Source organism: Sceloporus occidentalis, unplaced genomic scaffold (assembly GCF_023333645.1).
Source record: "Sceloporus occidentalis isolate IW3139 unplaced genomic scaffold, rSceOcc1.0.p SCAF_4, whole genome shotgun sequence".
Classification (NCBI taxonomy): domain Eukaryota; kingdom Metazoa; phylum Chordata; class Lepidosauria; order Squamata; family Phrynosomatidae; genus Sceloporus; species Sceloporus occidentalis.
In genome coordinates, this window is record NW_028316984.1 from 77672376 (window position 1) to 77698585 (window position 26210).

General features: G+C 40.8%; 2 protein-coding genes across 4 annotated transcripts in view; one reads left to right on the top strand and one right to left on the bottom strand.

Annotated features, from left to right (window-relative positions):
• The first annotated feature begins 110 nt into the window (after positions 1-110).
• LOC149314023 (uncharacterized) lies at positions 111-4778 on the top strand. Its single transcript, XM_089523355.1, has 3 exons — positions 111-222; positions 3080-3278; positions 4411-4778. The coding sequence occupies exons 1-3, from the start codon at positions 195-197 to the stop codon at positions 4592-4594; spliced, it is 411 nt and encodes a 136-aa protein (XP_089379481.1). The 5' UTR covers positions 111-194; the 3' UTR covers positions 4595-4778.
• Positions 4779-19519: 14741 nt separating this feature from the next.
• LOC149314024 (protein lifeguard 3-like) overlaps positions 19520-26210 on the bottom strand; it is a 69228-nt gene continuing 62537 nt past the window's right edge. For all 3 annotated transcript variants that reach the window (XM_089520371.1, XM_089520372.1, XM_089520373.1), the window contains 4 exons: positions 24488-24575; positions 22807-22902; positions 22154-22207; positions 19520-20104 (listed from right to left, as the gene is read on the bottom strand). In XM_089520371.1, coding sequence (XP_089376497.1) covers positions 19958-20104; positions 22154-22207; positions 22807-22902; positions 24488-24575 — 385 coding nt within the window. In that variant the 3' untranslated portion in view covers positions 19520-19957. The remainder of the gene's footprint in view (positions 20105-22153; positions 22208-22806; positions 22903-24487; positions 24576-26210) is intronic.

The window sequence follows — 26210 nt, forward strand, 5'->3', positions numbered from 1 at the left end:
CCGCCCTCCTGCGTCCCTGTCACGTGCCGAGCACTACAGGCAGTTCGCTTCAGCGCAGCCGCCATTTTCTAGGAACGCTGCCCGCCCAGCTTTGCCTCTGGTTCCAGGACGCCGAAGGGAATCATGGGAGTTGTAGTTCCAAGGCTCCTAGACGCTACTGAAGGGAGAGCGAGAGAGAGAAAGGCTTCTCCAAAATGGCGGCTGCTTGTCTTCGAATGAAGGGTAGGGAAGGAAAAAGGGGAATATAAGCCCCAGGGATGCAGAAATAGGCCGGTTTCAGACCGATTTAACCGCCACTGCTCCATGCTATATAGAATTTATTACTCTTCCCAGAATTCCACCATAGGACAGTTAAAACGGTGTCAAATCGGGTTTTTTCTGCAGTGTGGACGCAGCCTAGGTTGTCTGCTAGCGACAGGAGTCAATGGAAAGGGATGTATATGTTTGTTCATATCCATGTACACGCTTATATAAATATAAATCTCTGTTTGCATGTTTAAAGAACCTCATTTCTATGTATTTTTTTACATTGTATTGTTCTTTTTAATGTTGTGAAGCCACGCTCTGAGTCCCATTTCTGGGGAAAGAACGGGATGCAAATAAATATAATAATAATAATAATTAATAATATATTTGGTTAAAATGAGGACTGCAACCTAAACTAGTCATGTTGCTGTTGCTGTTGTTGTTGTTGTTGTTGTTGTGTGTCTTAATTGCGATCCTGTCATGGGGTTTTCTTGGCAAGATTTGTTCAGAGGAGGTTTGCAACACTTGTGGATAGGATATTATAAATGGATGTTGAGGAGCTGCTGTTCTCAAAAAGTCTCTCTCTTTCTCTCTGTTCATTTCAGTGATCAAGGGAAACCATAGAATTGGAAAGGACCACAAGGGCCATCTTCTCCAAACCCCTTGTTTTCTTTTAGATTTGCCATGGCCATCCTCTGAGGCTGAGAGAGTGTGACTCGCCAAAGGCCACCCACTGGATTTCACGATTAAGCTGAGATTCGAACCCTGGTCTCCAGAGTCATAGTCCAACACTCAAACCACTGTTGAGTCCATAAGCTGCTCTGTGAAGTCTGTTAGACTGGGGATGCATCTCCACTGTAGGAATAATGCAGTTTGACACCACTTTATTGCCATAGGCTCCATCCTACAGAACCCTGGGACTTGTAGTTTTGTGAGGCACCAGCACTCTTTGGCAGAGAAGGCTGAAGAGCTTGTGAAACTACAGATCCCAGGATTCCATAGAATGAAGCTACAGCACTTTCAGGGACGTAGCTAGGATTTTAGGAAGGGGGGGGGGGGGTCCAGACTAAGTGCCACCATTATAATGGGGCTTCAGTGCAGCGGCGCAGCAGCACACACCATTCATTTTTCTAATGGAGTGGGGGGTCCGGACCCCAAGAACCCCCCCCCCTTGGCTACGTCCCTGGCACTTTAAAAGTGGTGTCAACGTGCAGTATTTCCACAGTGTAGCTGCACGAATGACTGGTCCAATGTCATCCAGTGAGCTTTATGGCTCACCAATGGACACAGCAGGCCTCCCTGTCCAGCTCCAAACTCTCTGGTTTCTGATCCTGGACTAGCTTCCCATTGCAGTGCCCTCCAGTACTGCCTGCTTGTTTGAGTGATTCAGGCTGTAGATATGAGATGAAATATTTTTCCTTGTTGGTTGTCCTTCACAAAGGTCCAAAACACACTGCAGAAATAATTCAGTTTGAGGATTGCATTAACTGCCCTGGCTGAATGCTGGGGAATTCTGGGAATTGTAGTGTTTGTGAGACATTTAGCCATCTCTGTCAGAGAATTCTAGTGCCACTGTAAACTACAATTCCCAGCATTCCCTAGCAGGGACCCAGGGCAATTAAAGTGATCTCGAACTGGAATATTTCTGCAGTGTGTTTTGGATCTAAGACAAACTGAAACAGAGGAGGACAGTGCTCTCTTGTCTAGGGTCTTTTGTTACACAATTATAGCACATTGATCCCACCTGAATTGCCATACCTCCATACTATGGCATTCTGGGTTTTATAGTTTCATGGTGTATTTAGAATTCTCTGCCAAAGAACTTTTATCAACCCCAGCATTTTGTAGGATAATAATAATAATAATAATAATAATAATAATAATAATAATACTTTATTCTTATATACCGCTATTCCTTTTCCAAGATCATAGCGGTGTACACGTTAAAAAACAGTATAAAAACAGCAAAAAACAGCGTTAAAACATCAAATAACAATCTAAAAACAGATAATAAAACATCAACTCATAGGGGGGAAAGCTTGACGGAAAAGGAAAGTTTTTAACATCCTCTTAAATCCATCAAGGATTTAACAACTGTTCTTCCCACCAGCAAAATGCGGAGCAGAGTGTGGCATGCTGCAGTACTTGTGTCCTGAGGAGAACTTTGCCCATCAAAATTACCTTCTGTATATTGTTTTTCAGAAGTACAGAACACTTAATGATCATTTTCAATGGCCACTGTGCTATAATGTCTTTTATTTTCTTCACAGAGTTGATAATCTCACAAGTCTTTTAAAGGAAATTAGAAGGCATCTTATAAAGATATTTTGCAGTATGCTCACAAACATGAAGTGTTGGATTAGTTGTCTTTTCAGACAGCCTAGTTGTAATGTTATGAGCCAGTGTGCCATAGTGGTTTTCAGCATTGGATTAAGGGTTCAATTCCCGGCTCGGACATGGAACCCCTGGGTGACTTTCAACAAATCACATGTTCTCAGTCTCAGGAAGGCAATCGCAAACCTCTGCACAAATCTTGCCAGGAAACCCCCACAATAGGGTTTTGGGGTTGTCATAAGTTGGAAATGAATTGAAGGTGCACAACAACACCAACAACAACAGAAGTCTCACTGAACTTTGTAAGGCACATGTGTGTAAGATCAGCCTGTCAAGCACATTTTTGAGGACATAATTTTAGTTACTCTGCTTGCTTATTGGCAGAATGAATATTCTAATTTAGATCTGCTGTTGGGTCCAGAGGCCAGCACTGATAGATAACCTTGATGAAACTGTTAATAGAACTACAATTTCATGGCGGTAGTTTGTCCCCTTGCAGGGCTTGTTTCTGCCACTCTGAGTCGAGCTGCAAGCTTTATTGTGCCTTTCAAAACGTCTGCCAGATCCATCCACAGTAGCCACAGGATATGGGGAGAACTACAGACAAAGTCACAGCCTGGTAGACAGGTCTATGAAGATGTGGAATATATTCCCACCAAGAAAGCCAAGAACCCCATGAAGACAGTTGGTATTGCTTGGTGAGCATTGCCTTTTCAGTTTGTTTTATGATCTTTATGGTGTTCCTAATCTTGTCACTCTTTGTAGTCTAAAATGGTGGGCAAACCTATCTGAGAGAAAGACTAGTAAAGAGTAGGGAATGTTTTTTGATTGATTCTCCTACTGTCCCTTACTACTGGCCACACTAATGGAAATTTTAACCTTGCCACATGTGGAGAGCCACACGTTCCCTGTTCTTAGACATGAAACCTTTCCATACCTGGACCATGTTCAAAAGTGAGAGAATACCAGGATCCTGGGAAGGTGTCTGTACTCAGATAAATACTGTCTTAGCTGAAATTTTACTAAAATGAAGTATCAACCAGGTATCATATTCTGTTTGGTGATTTAAAGCCCTACATGGCTTGGGTCCGAGTTACTTGCGGGAGTGCTTCTCCCTACATAATCCGCCCCGCACTCTTAGAACATCTGGGAAGTTCTTACTACAATATTATAATATCAGGCTAATGACAATTTCACATAAGGCATTCATTGCCGTGGCCCCAAGATTATGGAATGACCTACTGGAAGAGATCCATCTCATTAGTACCTTAGAGGCGGGCTTATCCACTGAATTTCATATAAAAGGTTATGACGACTGCTCTTCCTTGACTCTGTTGGCTAATGGACAAATTGTAATTTTTAGAGAACTAATAGGAATTCTTGGTAAATTCAGTATTGGTGTTTTATGGTTGTATTGATTGTAAATTTTACTTAGTATTTTTTAAGGTTGTAATCCCGCCTCGATCTGTGGGAGAGGCGGGAGGTATAAATAAACTATATTATTATTATTATTAATGCAAAAGAAGTGATAAGCCATAGTAAAGATAATGCCTTTTAACACTTAATTATGATGTGAGCTTTGGAAGTCTTGTTTATGTGAAACAGAATGAGAAGATCAGTAGGGTGTTTTTTTTTTGTTTTTTTGTTTTGTTTTGTTTTGTTTTTGCAGGAATTAGGAGCCTGTGGTCTTCCAGCATCAACAAATGATAGCTCTCACTGACCAGGCTGGTAGACTTTGATAGGAAATGGAGTCGCTCAATAAATGGAGAGTCCCTGATTCTGCCACCAGGCTGCAATGTGTTTTTAGCTTGATTATATTTATTTCCTCAGGGCCATTGGCTTCCCCTCTGGTATCATCCTTTTCCTCCTCACTAAGAGAGAAGTAGACAAGAACCGTCTGAAACAGCTGAAAGTCCGCCAGAAAATGAAGGCATCCAATGAAGGGGAATATGAAAGTGAACGATACAGAGCAACATCATTAGTAACAGAAGGACTCCCAAGAACAAAGACCTAAACTCGGGTTGCTAAGTTTGTCGAATCCTGAACTGTGGATACGTGCTGATTGACTTCACTCTGTCAAGTGGCCTGGTGAATTCTCTGGACTTACTTGGGTTACAGTACAGTGCTGTCCTGATCAACATCTATAGATTGCCTTTTAGGAGTTAAGCAGAGTTAATCAATAAATTTTTGCACAACCAGTGGTCTTCAGCATTAAATGTGTCTTATGGAAGAGGTGTATCAGTTTAACTGATAGCATGTTGGACCAGAAAGGGATCTAGTCCAATATTAGGCCTGGGTAATGAACTAAATTTACAAGCAGAAAAACAATGATTACATAAATAGTACTGACTACTGAGGACCCAGTAAAAGCTCCTGTTTGTATGTTCTCTATACGTAGTAAACAACATTGTGAACAGCGTCTTTTACAAATAATTGTGTCTTTGCTTTCTCCTCACTTCTTTTTGTAGTAACCCAGGTTTTGCACTATTTCCTCCTTGCCAAAATTAGCATAAACATGGCCCATTATATCCTTCAAAAATAAAAGTATGAAAGTAGATTCATTGTAGATGCTTAGAAAGGATTGCAGATAGGTTTATTCTTCTGTACAGATTCAAGTACATGGTGAATAATTTCCCATCATCCAATTTTCTAAAAACTGATGGAAAAATTATTACATTGGACTTTTTAAGAGTATCAGATCATGTGTAATATTAAATAGTATTGATACAATAAGCAACTGATAGGTGCAGCAATTACTGAAAAATGGATATACAGTACTGTTTCAACTGCTACTACATCTCACTTCTGTATAGAGTGCCTTCAATTGTCCTTACGTGCCTTTAAAAGTTTTATGTTCATTTTACTCTAATATAGCATCCAACCCTCTGTCATGCAGCAATAAGTACTAAGGCATGCCAGAAAATAGCAAAACAATCTCTGAAGATCGCCAAAGAAGAAGAGTCAGTCATTCTCTGATGCAGTCTATTTCACTCTTCAACAGCTCTTACATTTATAAAGTTCTTCCTAATGTTTAAGTAAAATCTTTTGTCATATGAATCCAAATTTGTAATATGCCCACACTTGTAATGCTGTGTCCTGTTCTGGTTGATACAACTAAAAAAGGACATTGTAGAACAGAAAAATGCAGAAAATGTTGACCAGAGGGAGTAACTCTTCTTCAAGGAAAACTGACAATATTTGATGCTTATTTAGTTTGATAAGTGGCATGACAGGGAACCAAAGTGCCTATGGGTGCTTATTACTGGGAGATAAAGTTCAGGAGGGCAGTAGTTCTGTTATGTCCTGCTTGAAACATCTGTTTGGAAACGGGATGCTGGAATATATAGGCCTTGTGTCTGTTGTTTCAGGGACTCAACTTGTCATTGGCACAAAATATCCCAGTGTGTTTAATTAATTTGTGGGAATTATAATCCCTAGTTCAAACTATATAAGCAATGGGAAGACTTTAGGCTTGCGTGAACAGTCTTATTTTTACTAGACCTCCAGGCTCCACCAACCTGAGCTCGGGGAAGGGGGAATGTTATATATGGATTAGGGAATTCTGAACCCAATCATTTGTTTGGTTGCTGACATCCTTCCACACCAAGATCCATTCCTTGTAGCAAAAAAAAAAGTTCTTCATTTAGGGTGAGGTAGAGTATTTCGATAACCAGCTTTATTATTATTTGTCATTAAGATGAATTTGACTCATGGTTACCCTATGAGTAATAGACCTATAAAGTCCCTGGTCAACAACTGCCCTGCTCAGACCTTGCAAACTAAGGACCATGGCTTCTTTGATTGAAGAAATCAACCTGTAGTATGATCTTCCTCCTTTCCTACTGCTTTCCCCTTTGTGAAGCATTATTGATGTTATTGATGATCACCCAGTAATGTGCCAATAGATCTAGATCTGCCCTCTGCCCTACCCTGTGCTACATTTCACTTACCCTTCATATTATTAAATTAACATGTCAGCTCTGTACTTTATTAAAAAATTAATAATCAGGTAATCCAATGCTTTGACTTTTATTACCGAGGCAGTATATTTCTTGGTTACACATGTTGTTGTTGTTCAGAATCAGTTCTGAAACATGACAACCCTGTGGATGAGACATCTCCAAGAATCTTTATCTTCAACTGCCTTGCCCAGATCCTGCAAACCCTTGCACATAACCCCCCTGATCAAGTCTATCCATCTGCTTTCTGGTCTTCCTCTCTTTCTTCTACCTGCTACCTTTCCTAGCATTATTGCTTTTTCTAGTGATCTGTGTCTTCTTTTATAACCATGGGGTTGGGTATGTGGCGCGATGCCAGCTTTCAAGGAGAAGAGCTCTGGTCTGATCTGTTGAAGAACCTATTTGTTTGTCTTCTTAGCTGTCCACAGTATCCTAAGTACTCTTCTCCGGCACCACCCACATTTCAAATGAGTTGATTTTCTGTCCGCTTCCTTCACTGTCTAGCTCTCACATCTGTACATGGTAATTAGGAATACAGTGGCCTTGGTAATTCTGACTTTAGTGCTCAGTTATATGTCTTTGCTCTTTAGTATCTTTTCCAGTTCTTTCATAGCTGCCCTTCCCATTCCTAGTCTTATTCTTATTTCTTGACTCCATTCTGGTCAATGTTTGATCCTAGATATGGGAATTTTTAAACTATTTAACTTAGCTTATACATATGTTGGGGGGGATGTTAAAACAAGTCTTGATCCAAGTAAAATCAAATTATACCGTTGACCCTTCAGGTCTGCAGACTTCTGATATGCAAATTCAAATATTTGTGACACACTTCAGTTGTGTCACAAATGGCACATTCACATCACTGCCATTTAATAATATGGAACATGATTATTCATGGGTTTTTTTCATATCCATGCAGGTTCCATAACCAAACCCCCATGGATCCAAACTGTAATGTAGTATTGCTTAAAACCAGTGGGATTTTAATTCATTGTTGTACTATACTGAAATCAATGAGCACAAGTAACTTTATTTGGATTCAGTTCATCCAGTTCACCTGGTGAAATACTTTAATATAATATGTTATTTTCATACATGTAGGGCATTAGGGTAGATGCCCTATATACCATCATTATTCATTACAATATGATCTCTGCAAACAGTAGATTCATATGTTGATCATCATGGAATAAAACGTGACTCCACCTCTTCTAGTTACTTGAAGGTGGGATGGAGGGAAAGTGGCAGCCTCGGTCATGTGCTCTTGACACGCCTCTAGTCCTATCTCCAAGATGGGTGCAGGTGAAAGGACTTAGATCTCAGCACTGGGAGATAATGTGGTGAAACCTTTCTATGGGTGAGGGGGAAAGGGGTGTGTGTCTGTCTGTGTCTTCAAGTTGCCTGTCACCTTATGGTGACCCCATCAATTTCACAGGGTTTTTTGAGACAAGAAATACTCAGAGGTGATTTTGCCAGTTCCCTCCTCTGAAATATAAGGGCTCAACAGACCACGCATAAGGGATAGCTCCATGCAGCCCCTTTGCCAGATTGGGGCTGTGGCAACCGCATGCCACAGCCTTGATTTGGCCTTTTCGTGGTGCAAAAAGAAGCCACAAAAAACAGCTCCTTTCCCACTGCGGAAAGGGCACCCTAGCTGCTGCTGTAGAGGCTTGTTGGTGCTCCTTTGGCTCAGCATGTTTAAACACTGTGCCAACAGAGCACTGTGATGCTCCCTGCCATGGGGTTGGGCACATGGCGTGATGCCAGCATGCATGTGCCGTGCCCACACGCTGCTCCCACACTGGCATATGACACTGGTCTGTACAGGCTCATAGTCTATAGCAGGGGTAGGCAACCTGCGGCCCACGGGCCGGATGCGGCTTGGCAAGGCCTTGGGTCCGGCCCCAGGCTGGTCTTGCCACCAGTTGCCGCCGGGGCCTTTGGCGTCTCGCGCGAGGGGCATGGTGGGGCAATTTCTATAGAAGCCTCAGAAACATGCATTTATCTTATCATTTTTTAAAAAATCAGCAAATTTTTTCGTGTGTCCTCCATTTTTTATGTAAAAAGTGCCCTCCATTTGAAAATTTTGTCCTACATTTGTCCTGGTTTATTTATTTATTTAATTTTTTAAAAAAATATTTAATTATTTATTTTTTGGCTTCGGCCCCCCAGTTGTCTGAGGGACAGCAACCCGGCCCCCGGCTCAAAAAGGTTGCCTACCCCTGGTCTATAGCTTCTGATATTTATTGGGCAGTGTCCCATCCCTAAGTACTAACCAGGGCTGACCCTGCTTAGCTTCCAGAAAGGAAGTACTAAAAGGAACACAATCTGTAAAGAGGTAACTTTTAATTGAAGGAACAGTAGCTCCTCAAAACTTTAATAGTGCCACTTTACACTGTACAAGCTAATAACTGTGTATACTCTAAAATGTTTATTTTAGTTTGTCTTCTTTTTCTGCAACACAAACTAGCTCTGGATGGGGACACAGAATATACTGAAGTGCAGTGACTCAGCAATTAGACACGGATTCATTCAGATTCTCTGTAAAAAGTAAATGAAGAAAGGATGGTAATTACAGAGAAAAGAACTAGGAAAGTACAGAGAGCAGGCTATATTTTAGCAAGTGATCCTATTTTTGTGTTTAGTGTTGTTTATAGTCTTCTTGCTTATCTTTCATACCATTTTTATAGTTTTAATGTTTAAAAACAGAAAAAAAAATCTAACAATAATTTTCTGTACTGCTCTAAGGCATCTCTTTGGTCTCTTGTTCTACGTGCCCCTTTCTAACACTATCCACCCTTTTTCATCCATAAGGTCTTGTGAGTTCTCCACTCCAACTCCATGCCCTCCCATTTCCCTAGTCCCTTCCCTCTGTTAGATATTACTTTGACTGCTGCTTTTTCAGCCCACTCTCTTATTTATCTTGTTTTCTTTAGCTGCCTTGCTTTTCACTCCCCCTTCCCACTGAGATCTGGAGTCCCTTGCTTTACCAATGCTTTTCTGCTTTTATTCTTCCTACAGTACCAATCCTACACAGTTTTTCCTTCCTGGGGTTTTATTCAAGGTTCCCTGCCATCCGATTTGTAACTGCTCCCTCATTTCTGAATTAAATGTGTTCTCCTACAGGTTTCTCCACCACCCATCTTTGTTTCAAACACTAGCCTTTGCTTCAAATACTCCCTCTTTTTCTTGGGCTTTCCTCCCACCATGGCTTTTGTCTGTACCTGCTGCCTATCTCCATGCGTTATAAAAAGATGTGTTCACCATCAACTCTGATTGGTCTCTTAGGCCTCATTCACAGTATGTTATGAACTGATTTAGAAACTGGTTTAAAAAGGGGTGGTTCACACTTGTGTCAGTTTTTACTGACCCAAATTTCGGGGGAGGGGGGAGCGCAAATCTCCCTTAACCCAGTTCTTTTGAAACCAAGGCATTTGCCATATCTTTTTAATAATAATAAAATTTATTTCTATTTCCCACTTCTCCCTGCGGATCGAGGCGGGATTACAGCAGTCAGCAAATTTCAACAATAAAAACATAATTCAACAATATTAAATACATAGCATAAAAATATACATTACTATCAATACAATACAGCTGGTCGACTCTCCATAAAAAACATACAATATTGACAAAGGTGAGAATAAGCCTATTTTAGGGAGCTGCCAATGGGAACATGGGGCACCCAAGAGGGAGGGGCAATGGGCAGGGGGGCGGAACATACCCATCCCACAGGTTTTGGCAAACCACCATTGTTTTTCCTCTCTCGGTGCTCATGCTTCCAGTTCTTTAAATCCTGTGAATTCAAATTTCCTGCACTGTCAAGTGGTCCTTCTAAATCACTGCGTAGCTGTTTTCCACTACTGTCACTATATTGGTTCCCTTTTCCCTGTTGGCCAGAGGGTGGGGAAGTAGGAGAGGGGATTCCTTGGGGGGGGGGGCATAGTGCAGCATTATTTGATTGTTTCTGTGCACCATTGCATTTGGGTGGCTTCATGTGGCATGGGGGATTCTTCCCTGGCATGGATGGATTCGTGGGTGCCATACGGCATTCTTGCCTGGCTGCATGGATTTTGTGTGACAATACTTTAAATATAATTGTACAATTGTTTTTTTATTGTTGAACAAGATCTACAATATGTCACAGTGATGAAGATGCATATAACTTGACTGACAGTTTTTTTAAAATGCCAGCACTGTTTGCCATATTGAATTGGTTCCATATTAAACGTGAACATTAAATGAGTTAAATTGCCACAGAGAGCTTTGATTGTTACAAGCATAGTCTGAACATCTATTTTGTGCCGAATCGATGGAGCAATTTCAACCAATCCAGCGCAAAAATGTGAGCATGAATACTTAATTGAGTATGTTTGAGTATGGTATTCCACATTCTGCTCCAAACTGCTTGGTATCTACATTCATCTATTTTGTCTCACTGCGGCTAGAAACACCTGAGAAAACAAGGAAGTAAAAACCCATTATGACTTGTTTGGATACTTAAAAATATGCATAATATAGGTCAGGGTATGTTTGGTCCTGATGCAGCACCACCTTCTTTGCCCCATTTATACCATGCCAGAATTTCTATTCCAAATATGACAAGCTGTGCTATGCAGTCTGCAAGTCAAAAGGGATTTGATGCAGAGTGTCCAGTTAGGAAATAGCTTTGAGATGTGCCACATGGCGGAAGTTTCTAAGGCCCCTAAACCAGTTCTATTTCTTTGCAAATGGCCAATACTGTTAGTATTCTAGCCAGATTTTATTACCACTAACAACTACTTAACTAGCAGACATTCAGTGTAGCAGTGAGGGAGGGGGAGCAGAAGTAACTCCACTAGTCAAAAAATTAAAATCACAGAAGGTTCAGTTTTCAAAAAAGCTTGTGTTCCTTTTACCAGCTTTTGCACCTATTAACCAGAGCAGGGGTAGGCAACCCTTTTGAGCCGGGGGCCGGGTTGCTGTCCCTCAGACAACTGGGGGGCCGAAGCCAATAAATGAATAAATAAATAATTTTTTAAAAAATTAATTAAATAAATAAACCGGGACAAATGTAGGACAAAATTTTCAAATGGAGGGCACTTTTAAATAAAAAATGGAGGATGCGTGAAAAAATGTGCTGATTTTTTTAAAAAAATGATAATATAAATGCATGTTTCTGAGGCTTCTATAGACAATTGCCCCACCATGCCCCTCGTGCGAGACGCCAAAGGCCCCGGCGGCAATCAGCGGCAGGACCAGGCTGGGGCCGGTCCCAAGGCCTTGCCGGGCCGCATCCGGCCCGCGGGCCGCAGGTTGCCTACCCCTGAACCAGAGCATTAACAAGCTGTGGTTGTTTATGTCTGTATTAAATACTTATACTTGCCTATATTTATTTATAACTTTGTTTTATCATTATCTATTTTATTCATCAGTATTGCCATCATCATCACAGGAAGAGTCCAGGGGTTTCTGGCTGCACCAAGTGACACCCTAAGCGGAAGTACCACTACTGGTCCCCAGTCATCTGCCTTTTGACAGAAATGGGCTGTGGTGTTTACTTGTATTCCTTTAAAACTCAGAAGTGAGAGTGTGAGTAGGGTGAGGCTCACTGGGAAGAGAAATGAAAGGCTTCAGGGTGTAATTTGTTTTACATTTTAAATTGTATTTTTTAATAAAATATTCTTTTAACTATTTATTTGAAAGTATAACATCTTATCAAATTTTCACTTTAACCACCATCAAACAATGTATATGTAAATACATTTAGGCTGTGCATATGATACTGTAATTTAAAGGGATAATTTTAATTTTGCTGGTTGTTTATGTCACAACTGTTGCCGTTACATTCAGTGATATGCAGGAATTATGATTTGTGAGTAACACTGGTTAAAAAAAAAGATTTCTAAGATTTCCATATGGTGTGGAATGGAAGGCTGTCAGTGGGGTGGGGGTGACACCATGAGTTACTGCACCGGCTGCTGCCAACCCTAGTGACGCCACTGCACAGGAGGTCTATCTGGTTCCATTACTGCTTGCTGTTAGCAGCCAAGACATTTCTTCCGGCAAGCTTTCACAGAGTACATTTTACAGTTTGCCTTTATGGTATCCTGCCCTTCAAGTTCTAAGCATGCTCCTAGATGCAGCTTTTATAGTGCAATTGCCTTACCTCATCCTGAAAATTTTATAAGGGGTCCAGGTGTCAGCCTTCCATTTGTAACCCTCCTGTGTTTTCCCACTGCTTGTCTTACTATAAAAATCCCATTAAAGAAGGAAAGATGGAATGGTTACACAATGCCCTTTGACTGCTAGCACTGAGAACCACCTGTATTTTCATTTATTTCCATGATGGAGATATATTACATGCAACTAATATTGAATGTAAGCCTCTCTTTTGTGTTTATAGGAAGATGGGATGTAAATTTCTGATGACAGCAGGACAAAAGTAAAAAACAAAAACAAAAAACCCAGCAACTATATGCATAAAGACTTCAGGACTTTCTAACACTCCCAGAAATAGACACAAATCTTCACTAGGTGATAACCGACCTTCAAGGGAAACTATTTTCCAGAAGACAGTCCTTTATTTAAAGGATGTTAAAGGATGGTACTCTTATCAGAAGGTGACCTCTGTCTGAAAATTTGCCCAGTCCAAGTCCAATTTAAAGAGAAAGAAGCCTAGTCAGGAAGAGCAGGTGAGGGCCTGAAAGTTGCTCAGCACTTGGGCAGCAGGCACACAGGGCAATGCAGACAGGTTGAGTATTCCTTATCCAAAAATCTGAAATGCTCTAAAATCCAAAACTTTTTTCATAGGTAGATGAGCTTTTAGATGCAGTAATAGAATCATAGAATTGGAAGAGACCACAAAGGCCATCCAGTCCAACCCCATTCTGCCATGCAGGAATACACATCAAAGCACCCATGACAGATGGCCATACAGCCTCTGTTTAATAACCTCTAAAGAAGGAGACTTTCTTATGTTGAGTTGGAATCTCTTTTCCTGTAGTTTGAATCCATAGCTCCATTTCCACTTCTCTGAAACAGCAGAAAACAAGCTTGTTCCAGCCTCAATATGGCACCCCTTCAAATACCTATAACAGGGCTATCATATCTTCTCCGGGATAAGCTCCCTTAACCGTCTCTTCTCCAGGATAAGCACCCTAAATCTCTCCTCATAGGACATGGTTTCCAGAGCCTTCATCATTTGGGTCACCCTCCTCTGGACACGCTCCAGCTTGTCAACATCCATATTGCATTGTGGTGCCCAGAACTGGAAAAACTAGTCCAGGTGAGGCCTGACCAAAGCAGGATAAAGTGGTACAGTCGACCCTCAGTATCCAATGAGCAATCTGTTCCAGACCCCGCTGCGGATACCAAAATTCATGGATGCTCAGGTTCCATTGTCCCCAATTTCCATGATGGAAATACACACGTCCACACCATTAGGGACAATGGGATTTCAATGGTGGCATATGCAGGTGGCAGCACCACCATTAGGGACAGCCCCCATTGTCCCCAGTGGTGGGGCATGCATATGGCATGCTCCACCATTGGGGACAATGTGGGCTTGCTATCCGCAGATACGCAAATCCGCAGATGGCAAGCCCACAGATACCAAGGACTTTGAACTGATGCAGTTAGTGCCTTTCAGATAGAACCATTTTACAATCATGAGCCAATTTCAATAATTAAATCTGGATTAAAGATCCAGGGCTACTTTGGAGACTAGTAAAACATTTTCATAGTTGCCTAAACACCTTAAAGCCACCAGAACCTGTGTGATCTTGGAAGCTATGCAGGGACAGCCTTGGTTAGTATTTGGATGGGAGACTACCAATGAATACCAGGTGCTGTAGGTTCCTTTCAGAGAAAGGAACTGGAAAAGCCACCTCTGAGGATTTCTTGCCTAAGAAAACCCTACAAAATGCATGGGATCACTATAAGTGAACAGGAGACTTGAAAACACACACAGGCCTTATCCACACTGCAGAAATAATCCAGTTTGACACTACTATAACTTCCATGGTTCAGTGCTATGGAATTCCAGGATTTGTAGTTTTTTGTGGAACCAGAGTTGTCTCACAAAACTACAATTACCAGAATTCAATAGCACTAAGCCATGGCAGTTAAAGTGATGTCAAAGTGGATTATTTCTGCAGTGCAGATGCAGCCACATAAAGGACATTTTTCTGCATCCAGAGAGACGCCCCCCCTCTAAACCAAGAAGATCCCTTCCTCTCCAGCACAGCCTCTGACTATTACCTGCAGTTGATCAACTCCTTGCTCAGATCTTCATCATTCTTGCCTGGATGGGACCCTCTTTAAATCCTGTTGCCAAAGTCTGTTTGCCCAATTCAGTGAAAACTCAGCAGGCCTTGCACTTGTTGAATCCTAGAAGTGACAATGGAGGATTTCTGAGAACTAATGTGGAACTGGGGAGCAAGATGAGTGAAAACCTAGGCTGCATCCACATAGCAGAAATAATCCAGTTTGAGACTGCTTTAACTGCTATGGCTCAAGGCTATGGAATCCTAGCAATTGTAGTTCATTGTGCCACTCAAGCTCTCTGACAGAAAAGGTTAAATGTCTCGCAAAACTACAAAACCTAGAATTCCGTAGCATTAAGCCATGGCAGTTAAAACTGTGTTAACCTGCATTAGTTCTGCAGTGTAGATGCAGCCCTAGAATCTGAGGGAGCAGAAGTACAGTAAGACAAAAAGGTGAGGATGTTGAAGTAAATGTTTCCTGTCCTCCTATTACAACTTCCAGAATTCCCAGATTCTATAGCCTTGAACCATGGCAGTTAAGACGATCTCAAACTGGATTATTTCTGCCATGTGCATGCAGGCGTAGTGGAATATTTTATCTACTTAACTTTCTCCCGTTGTCTAACTCACTCTGAGACAAGACAGGAGTGCCCCTTAGAGGCAAATGTAGACTACTGCAAGCAATCAATATCACCAGTGCAGGAGAAGTGGCACCAAGGGTAATTTTTAAAGAAGTAGCCCGCTTGCACCACAGACAGGAGTCTCTTGCAGTGCAAAAAGGAGGAGGAGAGGGGAAGAGGGGAGGAAAGGAATGGAGCAGCACCTGGTTTTTGCACGAGCATTCATGGATATAAAGCCACTTCTTCACTCCAATGAAGATGGATGATGATGAGAAATTCAAGACAGAGGAGTGAAACAATTTCCCACACAACCTATATTCTGTTCAGTGTCAGATTAATGATGGCCATGCTGAGATGGCTTTAGAAGGGAAGTTAATAGGATATAGTCACAGAGGATTTGTTGCTGTTGTTAGCTGCCATCACCTCAACTTGTGGTGACCCTGTGAATAAGACATCTCCTTGTCTCCTTATTCTCAACTTCTTTGCTCAGGTCCTACAGGTTCAGGTCCATGACCTCTGTGACTGAGCCCATCCATCTGGTGTGGACTCTCTTTCTACTGGCTTCTACCTTTTCTGGCATTACTGTCTTTTCTAATGAGTTGTGCCTTCTCATAATGTGTCAAAGTATGAGAGCCTCAGTCTTGGCATCCAGGGAGACCTCAGGCTTGATCTGTTCAAGGACCTATTTGTTTGTCTTTTTGGCTGTCCACAGTATCCTCAGCACTCTTCTCCAGCACTGCCTCTCAAGTGAATTGATTTTGTTCTGCTTTCTTCACTGTTCAGCTCTTGTTTCCATACATGATGACAGGGAATACAATGGCCTGGACAGTTCTGACTTTGGTGTTCAGCTGTGCATCTTTGCACTTTAATATTTTATCTAGTTCTTTCATAGCTGCTCTTCCCATTCCTAATCATCTTCTGATTTCTTGACTGCAGTCTCTCTTCTGATCAATGTTTGTTCCAAGGTATGGGAAATAATTATTTTGATTTCCTCGTTATCTAGGAAGAATTTATGTAAATCTTCCATGGTCATTATTATTATGTTTAGGAGTAGGCCTGCCTTTGCACATTCTTCTTTGACTTTCTTTAGTAATTGTTTCAAGCCTATGATGCTTTCTGCTTGTAGTATGATGTCATCTGCATATCTTAGATGGTTGACGTTCCTTTCTCTTTACCCCTCTATCAATTCCAAGCCTATTCTTCATATGATACTTTCTACATACAAGTCACAGAGAATGGGGGCTGTTAAAAGCTGCACATACTTTTAAGTACTTTAGGAACTTATCAGCTTGAGGTCAATCACTAATTGAAATGTAGGCTCTAATCTGTGCAGACACACTGGAATCGGTCTGAAACAGGGCATTGAATTTGTGTCTATTTTAGGGTACAGAGCTTGTTAAATCCCAATTATCTAATTCAGAAATGTATTGCCAATGGAAACATCACACTTCAAAAGACATTATGCACATGCTAACATTTAGCCATGGGTATTGACCTGAATGTAGTGAACCTGGGAGCCATCTGGCAATCCTTGCACATCTGGCTGTCCTTGGCTTGGGGAGCAGCTTCCACCCTAGCCCAGGGGTGATGACTGCCTCTCCTTCTCCCTAGGTGTCCAGGGGTGCATGGGGGCCTCCTTGAATCACTCCTGTAGTTGGGAGATAGTGCATCTTGGAGCATCTGGCTATCCTTGTGAACCTGGAGCAGGAGAAGAAACCATCACTCACCCATGACCAGAGCACCAGGGCAGATTTGCTAGAGGAATTATGATTTATTGGATCTCATTCTGTACTTGTTCTTGACCCTAGTTTTCTCTCACTGGGCCAAAAAAATCTATAGCAGAAGGTGGAGCTCATGCTTATCCTAGTTTATCCCCTGGTTTTCTATAACACTCTAGATTACTATAAAATGAGTGGAAATGCTGAATAGAATTAATATTGTAAGTGGAGTGCAATCATACTTGCTGTGATGGTTTTGTTACAAATGTTATTGTATTTACTAGAGAAATTTTAGTAATGTATGATTATGCATGTAATATATAGTAAATGTAATGCATAAATTGGCAGGGGGCAACTGGTGATTGGCTATTTGAAATTTTTAGAAGGTTTGTGTGTATTACAGTTAAATCAATTAGGAATATGAATAAGAGATGTTAGGAGAATGAGCCAGGGCCAGAGACAGAGATTAGTTAGATTCAGGTCAGTTAGGATTAGGAGAAATGGGAGTTAGGAATATGAGTGAGAAGTGTGAGTTAGTTCCTATGGGTCAGTCAGGAGTTAGATGTGCTAAAGAGTAATGTTTATAATGAACTTCTGTTAAATAATTCTTGTGTTATACACTTATGCCTTTGGAATAACAGGTATTGGAATGCCTGAGTTCAGATGCACAATGTTTATGGATGAAACAGTTATTCATGGGTGACAGTGTCCAGTGGTGGGATGAGATGAATAGTCTTACACAGAAGCAGTGAGAGCATCTAGAAAGTCCCCATATTTGATGTCATAGCACTAGAACAGGAGAATGTAGGCATTTGATGTTAATGGTGGGGATAGGTAAAAGTCCTCACACCTTCACAAAGGGCTATGTGCCCACAGGAGGGAATAGCAGTTGTGACAGATTAGGCAAGCAGTTTTACTAATCTATTATTGTCATTACTAGATTTTCAGATTATCATTTTCATTTTGTTAGTCTGAACTCTCTCACTTGCCATAGTATCCCTTTCCTCTCTAACGCTAGATGTAGTTCTGGTAACAGACATCTTTACTTTTCCTTCAAATGGCTTTGCCATTTTTTCCAATCATCAGCTTCTATAAACCCCCAAAAACTATGATGAAAATTTAGCAGAAATGGGTTAGCTGTTATTTAACTAAATTGTTCTTGGAATATATTGACCTCACTAACAGTAAATTATTTACCCTTTCCTATTAGCCTCCCCATCTCTGTTCAAGTCCCCTTGCGGGTTTTTTGGGTGGATGGGGTGCTGTGGCAATCACACTTACTAGTTTGTGACACTCGTGCTGATCAAATCTCTAGATCCACACTCCATGCCTCTGCTAGTCTGACTCACCCATTATTTTACTATGTGTGTGTGTGTTATAGTAATGCTAGCAAGATGGGATTGCTGTGGAGTCCTAGAGCTCTATTTCCTAGCTGTTGCTCCCTCCCCACTACCATTCAAGGTGAGCTGCATCAGCTATGGCAGTGGCATGTCCCTATGTGGGCCACAGCAATTGCCTGAAAATGCTTTATTTTATTTTATTTACTTATATCCTGCCTTTCCCTCTATATAGGGACTCAATGTGACAGACCTTATACAGATGTCAGGTCTGAAGAGTGGGTACTGTGATGACATTATGTAGACTTCTTGTGCACAAATTTTAGAATCTGGCCCTGTGAACCCCAAGCAAATCAGATGTTTGTTTTACAACTGACGCAACAGGTCCCTGGGAAATAGTTCTTCCTTCTGTCATGTATTCCTGTTTCTGCTGCCAGAGGATTCAGCTTTATGAGGATGAAGACTTTGCAGGACATCCTGGAACTAGTAACCTAAGACAATTTTGGACAACAGATTGTGTACCGCACAGGTGTGTCTGCCTATTGCATTTGCTCAAGGGCAAACATGAGCCGTTGTGATTTTTTGCCAGAGAAATAGCCCCAATTATCTTGTTTATACAGCTGTCAACATCTGCTATGAAAAATATTCACATCCAAATTCAACATCCGTAGCCTAAATGCAATTGCAAGTACCAAGTAGACTCACTGAATCAGCTGCTGAAGTAAACACTTATACAAATGCCATTTTGATAGGTCTCCTCTACCTGGGCCTAGTAAATGGATTTAGGCCATTGTCTCTAATGGAAAGAACAGTGGGAGACCAGGGTTCAAATCCTAGCTTGGCCATGGAAACCACTGGGTGACCTTGGGCAAGTCACACGCTCCCAGCCTCAGAGGAAAGGCAAAGACAAAAACCCCTCTGACCAAATCCTAGCAAGAGAAACCTGTGACATTGTGACATAAGAAGAGCCTCATGTGAGAAGGTCCTTTTGTCTCATGGATGCAACAAACATAGGCCCCTTCCCACACTGCAGCAACACATAAATATGGAAAATCTTAATTCAAAAATATAAAGTTTATTTGCATTTATTCAGTGGAGCCCTGAGGTTTTTGGAAGAGCCATCAACATCTTGGATAAGTATATTGACAAAATACAAACAGGAGATAAGCTGAAATGGCTAAGATATATCACACCAAAGTAGTAATATACACTACATTCATGGATTCAAGGCACTATATATAGGAAAGGGCTCCACAAATAGCAACAGAGAAATAAATGGCATCTTGCATATTAGGGTCAGTATCTACACTGTATACAATATATGGTTTCCCACTTTTATCTTTATCTCTGTCCACTATATAAATCCCCTAGTAACTTCTATCCATGGCCTAGAGGCAAAAGCCACGCAGCAGGACATTATATTCAGAAAATCATGTTCCCCTTGACCACTGGAGAAAGTTGCCAAAAGTCCTAACAAAGCGGCAGAGAATCCATCGCCTAATCTCTGCTGCCCACAATCTGCAGCAGGAAAGTAAAGATGTATACAATGTCTGTGTAGATCTTGAGGGCTCCATAGACATATTCCTCAGGGCTGATGGTGTGTTTTCTGTTGCCCAGCACCAACTGGGTATCATAGGCAAGAAACTGTAGAAAGGCAAAAGGAAGCAGTTAGGTTCCTAACTTCAGAAAATCATCCCAGTTAAAAGAAAATTCAGCTCTCCCTTCCTGAGCATGCAGACATAAAGAATCTAGATGCCAAAGGCTACATCAGAGAAGTATACACTCTCAAATTGACCATATGCCACAGGGAACCAGGGCTTATCACAGCTCTTTGGAAAAAGCACAAGGGGTATTGCCAGGTGATAATTTTATAGAAGAGCTAAGGATGTGTTGCCCTTCAGATGCTTTTAAAATCCAATTCCCATAAACCCCAGCCAACAAGCAATTATGGGAGGGCTATACCCTACCCTCAGTGTTATAGGACGTGCAAGACAATCCTGAGCCCAACCAAGATTATAATTCTGTGGCTTCATACATCCCCATCTTTTCACCCATCATTCAAGAGGTTTTGGGGAAGAGTTTTCTTAACATGTTCTCCATTTTCCTCGACTGATCAAATTTCTGATCAAGCCCAGGCCAAAAAAAACCAAACAAACACAAGAATCTAATGAAAGATGAAATCACTGAAGTAGTGTCAAGTGATAATTCCTTAAAATATCATCTTGGAAAAATAAAGCTCTAGGTCATAATAATTTTTAGAAAGCTACACATATTACCACGGCCACTAAGTTAGGCTAAGGGATGGAGACAGGGCATGGGGAGTGGGGTTGAGGGAGAGAATAACAAAGTTTCCTTTCACAAATTTCAACTCCGTTTAAGATTTATTTATTTATTTATTGGATTTTTTCCTGCCTTTCTCCAAAAATGGGATTCAAGATGGCTTCATACCATTGGGTCATGAACATATATGGTAAAACTTATGAATATAATTCCCATGAAACCAGGAATACTACCAAGCTGGCATAAACACAGAATTGGGCAATCCATTCAAGTCAGAAATATTCGATTGAATTAGAATCACATAGTTGGAAGAGACCACAGGGGCCATCCAGTCCAACCCCTTGTCATGCAGGAAATCTCAATCAAAGCATCGCCGACAGATGGCCATCCAGCCTGTTTGAAGACCTCCTGCAGGTCTAAAGAAAAACCTATCCCAGTTTTATTAGTATAATATAAAATACTGGTCTACTGTGTGGCCAAGATCTCTCATCCTCTCAACTCTTCCTAGCCATAATCTTGCATCCTTCTCCATTCTTGGTGTTATTAGCCACAATATAAACATTAGTCTAGCATACACCACTTGTTTTTTCAGAGAGACCCACTCTCTCAGCCCACATCAGCACATCTCCATGAGGCCTGTAATTGAATCCTTAATCAAAGATGAGAAGACAACATACACAGTCACCTAAGTTACCGGTAAGTAAAAATTGGCTCCAGGTAACAAGGCAAGTTTGTAGTGCTACAGAAACAAGAGCCACATATGCAGCAGGCACAGCCACACTACAATAACAGCAAACCATGTCAAGATATTCATTGGCTTTTAAAATATTCAACTAGTGGGAAGAATAAAAAACTAGTGCCTATCCTTCTTAGAAGCAGTGTATGGGGCTTTGTTATCCCTCTTATCTAACAGCTATGGGACTGAGAAGTTCCACAGAGTAAAAGCACTAAAATAGGTAGAGCAAAAGGTGGGAATAACCACATCTTAGAAGCAGTGTATGGGTTTTTTTAGCCCTCTTATCTAACAGCTATGGGACTGAGAAGTTTTACAGAGTAAAAGCACTAAAATAGATAGAGCAAAAGGTGTGAATAACCACATCTTAGATGAGGAGTGGTGAAATTTTGACCCTTCAGATGTTTTGGACTTCAACCCCCAAAACCCCAGTCAGTGTGGTCAATGGATATGAATTATAGGAGATGCAGTCCAAAACATGTGGGACCCAAACATCCCCCACCCATGTGCTAGATTATTATCTGTAACACTGTACAAAAGACAAACAATGCAGAGACACGGTTCTGATTTTCCACCTATCTTGCCTGCCTTGGGAATCCATGTGACAGGACAACCAATCTAAAAAAGCAGTTCAAGTAATAGTCCTTAGCTGTGCATGCCTAAGTAAACGCTCTACTAACCAGTGTGAAGGCAATTGCACCAATGGCCGCATACAGCATGTGAAGCCAATAGACCTGGAAGAAAAGAAAACCAATTAGTTGCTCTAGCCAAACATAACAATACCATCTCTTGGGTCCCTCATATGCCACAGTTACAATGGGAATTCAAAATAAACACCAGCTCAGACTTAGGATCCATTTAAAGGCATGAGAACTTTAGCCCTACACAAATGAAAGTGGACAGAGTATTGATCACCCACAGTCTCCACATCACAACCTGACATTGGTGGCTGGTAACTTCCAGATCAGTGGGGCAGCAAATGCACTCTGGCTGTTAGTCCAAATTTTAAAGGACCTATCAAAGTTGCTGTACCCTGTCCCCAAAATAGGTTCAGCATCTCAGACTGCTCTTTTATACTTTGGACTAAAACCCAGGGCAGATCCATTAACTTAGGAGCCACCAGGTGTCCCGGGGAATCAAGAACTTAGCCAAACACAATGATCTACCAAGACTAGGTGGGGATTCATATCAATATGCAAAGATCCAGTTCCATCACAAACACCTGTAACTTATTGGAGATGTAAGGAAAGGGACTAGTGTTAGAAACATAGAACTTGCTAGAACTAGCAATGGTCCCATGCCCCATTCGAGTTTCCATTCTTGATATGCTTACATATTTGAAGGCGAGGACAATGGCTGTGATAATACCAGTCACCATGACGACAATGCCCAACACACAAAACAAGCCAGCGCAGGATGTGAAATCCACCTGTGAACAAGAGTGAGACACATGACAGAGGGAAAATGCAAGCAGCACATAATCTATCCTGTCCAAACCTGAATTTGTTTGGCAGGTGTCTTCTTGGCAGAACCAATATGGTGTAGGGGTTTTTGTGTTGGACTAGAATGCAAAGAGAATCCCTCCCCCTTCACCAAGAAAAGTTACACGGTGACCTTAGCCAAGTCACATTCAGCCTGTGGTAAAAGCAAAACCCCCTTGAGTAAATTTTGTCAATTTCCATGATAGGTTCATTTTGAGTCTCAATAAGGTGGAAACAACTTGAAGGCACATAACAACAAACGTCTTAGCCATACCAACTCCATGATATGAAGGACAGACAGACACTTACATGAAAGAGAAAATATTTTTAAAAGGAAAGTGTCACTGCTCATTCAACAATGAGACAATCGTTTATACACATTTGACTATACTCATAATTAATGTGTATATTATAATAAACATAGACTTAAATCCAGCATTGCACTGGTATTAAATTGCCAGTGTGATGGCAATTTGATTCCCTTGCTCTTGTCCCTGAAGCCCTTGGTACCACCATGAGAATAGCCTGAGGGCTATTGAGGCTTGTGGAGCAGGTGTTTGGAGTACACTGAAGAAGAACTACAATGTGAAAGGGAGACTGGCCCTGTCCCAGTCTTCTGACAGAAGCAGTTCACTGAGTGAATGTTTACCCATTGGATTAAAATAAAGTTTAAGGGAATGAATAGGACCCTTAATAACTTCAATATAATCTTTTGGAAAGTACATTCATTATCTCCTTATTACCCCTACCGATCTTCTAATGACTAACTTCATGTCTTTTCTAACTATGGGAGCTCTTTGACTGCCACCATCTGGAGAGCACAATTCTGGTTTAGGAGGTGCTGGCAGCATGGCAATAATTTGAAATCAAAACACAGAGTGGTGTGCCTAGCTTCTCCCCCCTTCAACCTCACAATCATCATCATAACTTTTATTAAAGTTTGCTAAAGTGACAAGTCTGGAGAAGTGCCTATTCTAGTGAAAACTGAACATGCATGCTAGCTTGTGCCTTCTTCATATCTTATTTAAAACTGAGGAAGTGATGCCTGAGTAAGGCTATGAACTATAAGATCAACTGTACAGCCAACATTTGATGACAAGAACATAAACAGGACTGCGGATACCACCACCCCCCAGCCTGCATGGCCAATAACTGTTTAGGTGCAAGATTTAATCTAGTTCTTAAGCTTAATTGTTCTTCTAGAAACCTTCCAGGATCATTACTTAGCATGAAAACAAGATTGACCCTTTCTACATATTTTGTTTTAAAGTGAAAGTGCTTCTTTCTTCACTGTTCCACCAAAATGTGCTAGTTGGCATCAAATGCAGCTATTAGGGACAGGTGACATGTTCTCCATCCCTGCTAAGTGTAGTATGGTCACAGTAATTGTAGGCTGCATTGGATATACAGAACACTCCATTTCCTCCAACTTCATTTATTAAGAATAATCAAGGAGCTTCAAACAAATATTGGGGATCCAGATATCTGCTACTAAACACAGTGACGTTGCCTTAAGGAAAAACCACACCTCACCTTTGTTTGGAAGCAGAAGATGGTGACAATGATGGCCACAATAGCGGTGATTATCATGGCAATTAGCACAGCCTTTGTACTGTACATGCTGCAAAGAGAAAATTAAACAATTAGTTTGCCTAAGGTTTGTAACATTTATAATAATTTCAATAGTAAATGATACCATTTAGTACATGTATAAGGCCTATGGTGGGGACAATTGAATACCAAATAGCAAGGATATGGGCATGTGGAGCATGCTACAATACAACAACATTAATGCTGTTTTTCCAGAACTCTGAAAAGCTCCCTATTGCCGCATGGCCAGAAGGAGGAGGAGCCTGCCTGCAAAAGATATCCTCCCCATCATAACATCTTTACAAAGGACTGAAACAACATGCAGGCATCTAACATCTCCAATTGTTTGGGTTTTTTTCTTTCTCCTATTTGGTTTGTAACATCTTGACAGCTTGCAACAAGTGCATACTGTGCATTTTGGTTGACCAATAAAAGGTATCACTAATGGATTTTTGTTTGTATTAATGCTGTTTTGCTAGCCATCAAAGAAGAAACATTTAGTTGGTTTAGTGTCAAAGTTTTACATACATCTGGAAACAAGATCACTAATATCAACTCAATTCACTTCACTTCCAGATAATTATGCTGCTGGTTGTAGTCAATAGTTCTTCCATTCTATTTAAGTGCCACACTTCACAGGTATTTGTCATGAGATTTTTCAATTTCTGAAATAAACACTAATGATGGGTGTCTACTGTAATTAAGTTCTGCCAAGTAAAGCTATCTAGTAAATGAGAGTGGACAACATGTTCTCATGTATTGTGACAATCAAGAGATTTTCCCTCCACTCATACTAAGCAATTTAGTCTCACTGATTTTAACTGGGTTTTGGAAAACAGACATGCTTCAAAAAGGGGGGCTCAAAGAATAGCAAACATGTTTCAAGGCCACCTTTTAACAGAGCATGGAAGGTTACTGTTTAATTAATTTCCATTATTTATTGCAGGGTTTTAAAAGTAATTGATTGCCATTACTTGTTCAGATGCTGAAAAGGTAACTACAATAGCTAATTCCTCATTTGCTGCTTGCCGCCTTTGTATTACTATTTTTTCAGAAATAAACATTTATGATTGATAAGAAAATGGCATAAAACATGACAATTTCATGTCAAAATGTCTCTACAGATATCTTTTAAAAGGAACTTTTCAGAGTCATTAGGATCCATGACATTAACCATTCCAATTTAGTATTTTGAAGTGGATTGTTGTTTAAAGCTTTTTAAATTTTTTTAAAGATATGAAACTGGGGGGGGGGGGGGGAGCTTTTTTAATTTCTGTATTCCTTGCCTAAGTAATATGACATTCACTGGGTCACCATAACTCTACAGACGACTTGAAAGCATGTGTGCGCACTCACACACACACAGATAGTTTTAGTTATTTTGTTTTAACATACAGTGTAAGCTGCTTTGGGTCCCATGTGTGAGAAAAGCAGGATATAAACTGAATAAATAAATAGACAAATAATTACACCAGCACAGAAATTTCACTTTTACTCATTACTTTACTTTTTAAACAGAATTTTGTTACATTCTTGTTTACCATCACCACTTCCAGTAACTAGTTATGGTTAACTACATTACTATTCTGTCACCCCATCACCTTCTCTTGGAAAAATAGAAATCACCCATACTTCTTTGCTTTACAATAAAAGTTTGTAATCTCCA